The sequence below is a fragment of the Tinamus guttatus genome, unplaced genomic scaffold, assembly GCF_059628265.1.
Source record: "Tinamus guttatus ecotype Peru unplaced genomic scaffold, ASM5962826v1 Tinamus_guttatus_pri_ptg000025l, whole genome shotgun sequence".
Classification (NCBI taxonomy): domain Eukaryota; kingdom Metazoa; phylum Chordata; class Aves; order Tinamiformes; family Tinamidae; genus Tinamus; species Tinamus guttatus.
The window spans coordinates 675,855-684,259 of record NW_028288559.1 but is presented as its reverse complement, the minus strand read 5'-3'; the positions used below and the strand labels follow the sequence as shown (position 1 = coordinate 684,259).

The following is an 8,405-nucleotide window of genomic DNA, read 5'->3' as shown; positions in this document are numbered from 1 at the left end:
TTTCCTCACAAGAACCAAAATAGTAACTTTACATTAGCTTCAAATATAAACTTTTAACACCCAAGCTTTGATACATTTTTTTCCCTTGTGAGGAATGTATTACTGCTCTGTGAATAGTGGTACATTATTGGACTGAAACATGCTAGAATTTCTTCAAGTTTTTTATTTTACAATGTGCTTACAGAAAATTAATAGAATTAAAAGTGTATACATGAAATATTATTACACAAAATAAACACTTTTGAGGAGCCAGTCCCTGAATGTGCTCAGTTTCTAGATCCTCAGTAGCAGCAAACCAAACAAAAATGTCTTCTTGGCTGCAATTCATTAAGACATATCAAAACTGCAGCCCCCTCAATGGATTCCATTTCAGTGGAATTTTGCAAGATGCAAGCAGTCTTTTTTTTTTTAATAGCAATTAAAAAAAAAAAGCAGTTTACAAATGAAAATGTACAGTCCTGGAGCACATTCATCAGAGAACAAAAAAATGTATTTTTCTGCTCTGGAAATGCACTTTGTGCAACATAACTGAACACAAGTCTTCAGAAAGATTCAGTATCTTCAAAGCAGAACCATCAGCAATCATCAAGGTCCTTTCCAGTCTACCACTGCCATATCTTTTAGTACAGTTGTTTTGAATGCTTGTTTTCACCCTCCCTCCAAACAAAGCTTTTTATAAAAGAGAGGTAAGCATCAAATTATGGAATTGACATCTTTAGAGCTATTGAAGGCCAACTTAAGGAGGAGGATCTTCACCTCGAATAGCTTTGTACTTTGCCATGTCTTCAGGGAACACCTTGGTTAGCTCCTGAATTAACAGACTTTTAAATTTCTGGAAAGAGAAGAAAATGCACATAGATCACCTGCATCATTCACTTTTACGCCATCAGACAGTATTATCTGATGAATACAAATGTAGGTATACAACAAAACCTAGTTAAACATTTCAATGACTGGAAAAAATATTTAAACACAAAACAAACAAAAACACACACACTACAAATAAAGTTACATTACAACATTCACAGGAAGTGACCAAGTAAAATCTGCTAGGAGAGCATCAGACACAAGAATATATTTTGTATTTTTAACCTCCAGTAAGCTAACTAGCATTTGCACCTACCCGAAAAACAGAAAGTAGGTAGTATCTGTCTGATTCTTAAAGGCTCTAAACACTTTCTTCACAACCCTACCTCCCATTATCAGACAAAGATCACTCAGGATGAACATGGAATCAGAGGAGAATGAGGTCCACTCATCATGTTTTGACTAAGGTCTCCAGTGACTAGCCACACATATTTCTCTGTTAAAATATGCTATGTTCCAGTTATACCTTCTTAATAATAAATAAGTCCTTTTTTTTAAGATGACCTTATTAATGCAAAGAATAGGTGCACTTAATTTGATACGAAATCTTCTCCACCCCCATAAGATCTATAATTCTTCCTATGCCTTTTACAAGCAAAAGAAAGAGTAGTAGCTTATGACGTATGCATTCGGCAGCACAAGTTGCTATACTCTACATGAATTTTAAATTTAGCCAAAAATTATTCTGAAGCACTAACTTCTTGAGTTTTACTGAACTGTTTTCAGTTTGTATTTTGGCAGCAAATTCCAGTGGTTAAACGGGGTTAACAGAAAGCTCAGGTTATTCCCACATGAAAATGCAAGTTCAGAACATCTATCTGCTGGCACACATTTTGAGTGGCTTCATAAAGACTAGACTGTGTTTACAAACCTTTTGCTGCACTAATACTACAAGACCCACTCCATTCTCTAACACAATACACACATTTTGTCAAAAACAAAACAAAAAAAACCCCACACAACCCACACAGATCACCACTTCTCCAATTGAAGGGTAAATAAGAAATTTTCTTTTTACAACAGGCTGTATCATCATCAGTTAAAACACAGACATGCAGAGCAATCCCTAATACAAGTCACCTAATAAGGAAAAATGAATAGCTGCACCACTGAAAAATAGACAAGTTTACAGAAAAGCAAGGAGTTTTCAAAAAGAGCTTTTGTACGCATATGCACTTCCTTTATTTCTAGTTTACCTTCATCGTGTCTATTTTTCCTTTTACTTGCTCATTCTTAGCCAAAGCTCGTTCCAGACACTCCTTAGTATACAGCTGAGGATTACGACCTTGATCTATGTATCTGAAAATGTAAGAGATACCATCTAAATGATCACATTGCAGATGCGAATTCCACCCAGAAACAGAATTGTTCGTGGTACTTTCTGTACTGAAAAGTGCACTTTAAAAAACACAGTTCAGGTCAGCCATTTTCAAAAGACAACTCAAGGAAAACAAAGCTGAGGCCGCAAACAGGCTCAGCCTTTATTTCCAGAAAGGCTGGAGCTTTGAGGAGGGTATTAAAAGCAAACAAACTAGTTACCCAATTCCTCCCCAGTCAATAAGAGGAGCCCTCCCACATGAAACAGAAAAGTGCTTCCTTTCCTCGGAAAGAAAACCAGCCTGAAGCTGCTCATCAATGTGCTAATAACTATGGGCATCTAGGAATAAGGCACCTAGCAATTTGAGAAGGAGGAGAAATCATTTGTGCAAGTGTTAATGAAAATAAATATCCCTGAATCAGCAAGCACATAAGCACATTTTTGCTTTGCAATACAAATAAAGTGCAACTGGCAAAGATCTATTTTGTTATCAAATAAAATGGAAGACTATAAAGCTGCTGATTGCTAAATTACTATAATAAAGATTGCAAAATCTCCCTAATGCAGCCCTATAGTCAGAAACACACCAGCACATAGCAAACCAACAGCATCTCAGCAACAAGTGAAGGACAAGCACATTAACTTGAGAGCTACACTGTAAACTTATTGCGTATGGCTTTTCCCCCACATAATGACAATTTTTACTATACTGATTCTGTGCCAACAAGCAGATGGCTGCTAATGAAATTAAACACCTAAACATTGCCCTAATTTATTTTCAACTGCAGGTTTACATCTTGATTTCAATACGTTGTAAAAGAATCTTTCTAACGTGAAATCACCTAGCCTAGCAAGCCACCGGATGTAGGCAGCAAGACAGACTCTGCCTAATTATGCAATACAGACAGGGAAAAAAAAAGAAAAGAGAGGGTCCTGAACAAAGGATATATGCAGTTTGTCATTTCTTAAACCCTTCTGCCTCCACAGTCTGGCCAGATATTATGAAGAAGGAGTTTTAAAAAGCACCCAGCTCTTAGTGAGGGGCCTAACACCACAGAGGAAGCCACCTCCAGCAACCGAGGATACCTCCAGCCCCTTCTCCTCCCAGCGCGGCTGCTACTCACTCAAACACCTCCAAGGGCACGCTGATGTCGTGCAGCTGCTGCCGACACTTGTCGATGTCCTGCAAGCCCGTCACCATGAAGTTGCTGGAAAGCAAAACAGGAAAACATAAATAAATGAGGGGTTCGCTAACTCGAACCGCTGCCCACAAGAAGCGCCACCCTCGAGCCGCAGCCAGGCCCCGCGCATGGAAGCGGGGCGAGGAGCCCGCCTGCCCGCCCGGCTCGGCTCGGCTCGGCCCGGCCCGAGAGCGGAGGGGGAGCTGGGGGGCGCCTCACAGCTTCTGGTTGAGGCCCGCCTGGCTGCTAGGCTGGAAGTCGCTGACGATGATGCCGAGCTGGCGGATGTTCTCCACGAACTTCTCCAGGTGCTCCTCCAGCGAGTCGAACTTCTCCGCCATCGCCATGCCGCCCGCTTCCGGCCTGTGCCTCGTCACTTCCGCCCTGACGAGCCGTTGGGGCCGTTGGAGCCGTTGGGGCGGGGGCGGTTCCCGCAAGATGCCGCTCCCCTATCCCTGCGTTTTTCCTGGGCCATGGCCTTTAGCCAACGCGAGAGAGGCTCTAATTCTTAATTTAACACGGTGCCCTTAGATTGAGTGCTTCACTATGCCCTTTCCTAATCTATTACTTTTGCTCGCAGATTGCTCAGCAGTTGCTTATGTCATTTCTGCGAAGTAAGCCTCAAACAAGTCTCAACACGCCCTTGACCAGCATTTAAACATGATTTGTCACTTATTTGATTTGTCACTTGTTTTAATTGTGCATCTCGCTTTATGCCACTGGAGCGTGCTTGATTCACCAGTCTCACGATGATGCGAAATGAATTGTGGACCAAAGTTAAATCTATAAACCCCAACTCACACAGGTTGGAATTGGCTTTTGGGCACTATAGATTTATCAAATATATGAATGCAAATAATGAGAAATATTCTTTACCCTGAAGGCAAATCGATAGTAAATTATAATTAGCATGTTTCACAAACACCAGATAATTGGAGTTCGACAATATGGATCATTCAGTAGCCCTCGGCACTCCTTCCCTTCCCTTCCCTTCCCTTCCCTTCCCTTCCCTTCCCTTCCCTTCCCTTCCCTTCCCTTCCCTTCCCTTCCCTTCCCTTCCCTTCCCTTCCTTTCCCTTCCCTTCCCTTCCCTTCCTTTCCCTTCCCTTCCCTTCCCTTCCCTTCCCTTTTTTTATTTTTTATTTATTTATTTATTTTTTTACCATATAGCATCTTTAGGAATTTTCCAGTAGGAGACAATTGAGTAGGAAACATTCCCAGCGACTAATAGCATCCCTGGAAACATTTCCAGCACTTCTTTTAAAACGGTGGTATTTACAAGTCACTGCTTTTGCTGTGGCTCACCAGATACGGGCTGCTCCATCTAGGTTAAATTCTGCTCCTGATCCATTTGCCATTTAGAACCTACCACCTACCTGAAAGATTTTCAAAGAGGTGGCTTCCTGTTTTTTTCATACAGCCATTAATAACCATAAATGTGTAAAAGTGGGGTTGTCTGTGGCTATCCTGTGCACTTCAGTGCCTCCCATCAGCTTGCTCATGAAAGCGACTTCCCTCAGTACTCAGCTGCGAGCCGCTCTCTCCTGGTGCAGTCTCTGTGTTCGGGCTCGTGTTTGTAAGGTTCCTCGTGCTGTAGGACCTGACGCACGCGTCAAGGCCATACATACTGCTGTGAAATAAGAAGCCGTACAGATTTAAAAAGCAGATACTTCCCTGCCTGTCTCACTCCTGATGTCTGATCAGCAGACGTGCTCCAACAAGGCCTGATTCTGCACCTTAAGGAAGCCCTGAGAGTTTCCTTTTATCTGACAGTGAAAACGCTGACCTAAATGCAGGATTTAAATATCTCTTTTACCTACAAGAATCAGAGGCTACAGAAAGCCTTGATCTCAGAGGCTAGAACATATTTTTCAGTAGGGTCCTTTTTAATTCCTCTTTTTCATTGTGGCTGTTCCAGTTTGTGTGGCAATGAAGTATTCCTTGGGCAACAAAAGGAAGGATTGGCATTCCACGCACAAAGAAGTGGAAGGACTAGGGACTGATTATCTGAGCAGTACTCATTATTTTCTCAACCTCTCTTACATCTGATGATAACAAATGTTTTCCTAAAATGAGTAAAAGAGTTAATACACATAGAAGAACTTGATAATAATAAAGCACAAAGGGATTATCTGGGTGGTATTGGGGGAGGAATGACAAGTGTTAGTCTGTATTAAATAATCCAGATATAGTGTTACTTATGGGAAGAGTATCTGAGATGTTTAAGTTCCTTTGGCACAACAGAATAAATGTATGTTTTATAAACAGCTTCTCTCCAGTGTGTCTGTTTTCAGTTGAATCGGAGGAGATTAGTTTAGTAATTTCAGACAAAACTAAAGGTCAGCTCTTCGTGGCTCAAAGTACCACTGATTAAAAGGGAATTACCTGTCAGTTTATGGCAGATAAGAATGTGACCCTTTGATCCACAATGATTTTTTTTAATATTTGAAGTAAAAATTAAAGTAACACAGATACCATATTTGGTCCCCAAAAAATAGTCCTTTACGTATTCACAGGCACAACTTGCAACCATTTCCATTTCACAGTGAAAAACATCAACATCATCTATCACGCTATCTGCTCAGTGCTCAGCAGTGGTAAAAAAAAAAAAAAAAGAAAAAAGAAAGTTAGGAATTGTTGGGAAAGGATTTGGAAATCTCCTGAACAGAAAGTAGTCCAAGCTCAGGATTAGTATAATACATGTTCATGCTCTGAAGTGTCTGGTTGCTGTTGAACACAAGATGTGGGGCCAGGTGGAGCCTTGCTTCAAATCTGCACGGTTGCTGTAGCGGTCTGAGCTCTCGGAGAAGAACGTGTTCTGTGTAGGCTGTACACACACTGCATGGTGGTTTCTTACCACACAGAGCATAAAAAAAAGGTTGATTTGAGACTGTTTATATGGGCCTGAACAAAGCTCAATTCATCATCTTCCTAACTGGCAATACACTCAGATAAACCAGCTTTCCAGTGTTACATGTCACAATGCAGTATTTAATTACTGAAAGCACTGTCATGGTCATTTTTTTTTTCTTCTCAGAGTTATAAATAACCACAGATTATTTATCTTTTTGTCCATCCCCTGCATTGTCATTCTCCTCACAGCTTCCATTTTCTACCACTGGCCAATAACATGGAAAAAGCAAAAGAGGAAAATAAAACCCATGAGTTCCAGTGATGTACTCTCTTTATTTCTTGCTCAGTTTTTCTCATTCACTTTTTTTTTTCTTTCTTTTTTCCTGTGTGACTGTTTTTAAAGTAGGGACCACTTCTACATCATTCTGTCCTACTGAACACCCAGAAATGTAGTTAAAATTTCAGAACGTTAACAGAGAATGTCATCTACCCAAGAATTCTATTTTATAAGCCAACTATTCGTCATTGTTTTAAGTAAACCAAGTGCTAAATGAAAGAGGAGCAGGGAAGATAAGTGTGAGCAGCATGGTGAGTAACTGTCTCTTCTTCATAAATCAGGTGATAGGACTTTTTAGGAATTCTTGGACTTACTCAGAAGCAGGGTGCAATGTATTTTTTATACTAAGATAAATAAAAATGAGGTGATAAAGTAAAGTAAATTTCAAAAATATATGTTCCCATTATTCAGCTGAATAAGTGGTGTAATTATAGTTCTCATGCAGATTGTGTATTTAACAGCTTGCTCATTAATGATTTGAAATAACCTGCTTTTTAAAAACCACAGATTGTGGGTGGTGCAATTATGCAACATGGCTGGATCTTAGCCTTACTGAAATCATCTAATGTATTTATCTAAGCAGCCTCAGGACTAGATTTTTTTTTCAAGTAATTTTTGCTTTCTAAGTCCAGTAGATCCTCAGATGTTCTGGAACCTGATCCAAAGATAAGTGAACCCCATAGGACTCTTCCCGTTGATGGTAATGGCCTTTGGATGAGAGAGCCTGTTTCTGCAATTCTGGATCCAAGGAAGCTGTCAAGATACAGTAAAGATGCTACACATATATTTCAGGCCAGGAACCTCCTTTCCATAGCATAATGACAATGCAACTAGAACTGTAATGTTGAAAACCTTTGTGTCATACTTTTCCCAAATAGTACATGAAGAACTAAATGAAAATTTGATTTAAAGAAAATTATGATGAGAAAGCAACAGGATTATTTGATTTTTTTCATACATAATGTTAATTTTATTTAGTAGGTTGGGTTTATGTAGCATCCATATTGCCACCACATCATAAAAAAAAATGTTCTTCTGAAATGCAGAGGCATTTTCAGTATTTATCACATACTTTCACATGATTTTTCCCACAGATGTGAGAAATGTGTATATTTAGTATATATGTATATAATGTATACATATTTATTTATATCTTAGAAAAATGTTAATTTTTATTATGTAAGTATAAGTAAGTAAGATTGTTTAAGTAAGACTGCTTAATCTCTTTTTGCCTTATTTGGTGCTATATTTAAAACCGATGCTTTTTTTTTTTCATTGCCAGACAGACAGTAAAGAAGGCCTAGGAATACCCCAGCCAGTAGAATATACCAAGGTTCCCAGACCACCTTGCAGATATAACAGACCTGGGACTGTTCTCCAACGCTGAGTCCACTCAGTACAGAATTGCCCTTATCTGTATTTTAAGCCCTGAAATCTGCCCTAGAACACTTCAGGAAGAAAGTCAGTTGGTCCAGGCCATCAAGATGACTGGGTACTTTGTAACAGTTAAACATCACGGATGCACATGTTCGCTTGTGCCATTCTCCAGCACTTTTAGGTTTTCTAAGGTACAGCTATGCATGATGTACAAGAAAAAGGAATACCTGTATGGGTTTAGAACGGAACAAATCAGAAAATCAGAAAAACAAACAAACTCAATTTTTGCAATTATAACCTGTTGTGAAAGTGCTTAAGCTGTATGTCTGTATGTCCGCCAAGTTTCACAGGGCCGTTATTCCACACTGGAACTACTGGCACTGTCACTGTGGCCCTGGGAGTAGTTTGGAAACCTGCAGGCACTTCATACAAGAGAGTTTGGATTCGGTAGGCTCTACAAGGTTTAGCCTACT

The 8,405-nt window shown here is 39.8% G+C and overlaps 1 protein-coding gene across 1 annotated transcript; it reads right to left on the bottom strand.

Annotated features, from left to right (window-relative positions):
* Positions 1-546: 546 nt before the first annotated feature.
* Positions 547-3,722, bottom strand: MED10 (mediator complex subunit 10). Its single transcript, XM_010221680.2, has 4 exons — positions 3,586-3,722; positions 3,310-3,393; positions 2,064-2,166; positions 547-832 (listed from the first exon to the last, which is right to left on the bottom strand). Exons 1-4 carry the CDS (start codon positions 3,711-3,713, stop codon positions 737-739), a joined length of 411 nt encoding a protein of 136 aa, XP_010219982.1. The 5' UTR covers positions 3,714-3,722; the 3' UTR covers positions 547-736.
* Between the last annotated feature and the right edge of the window lie 4,683 nt (positions 3,723-8,405).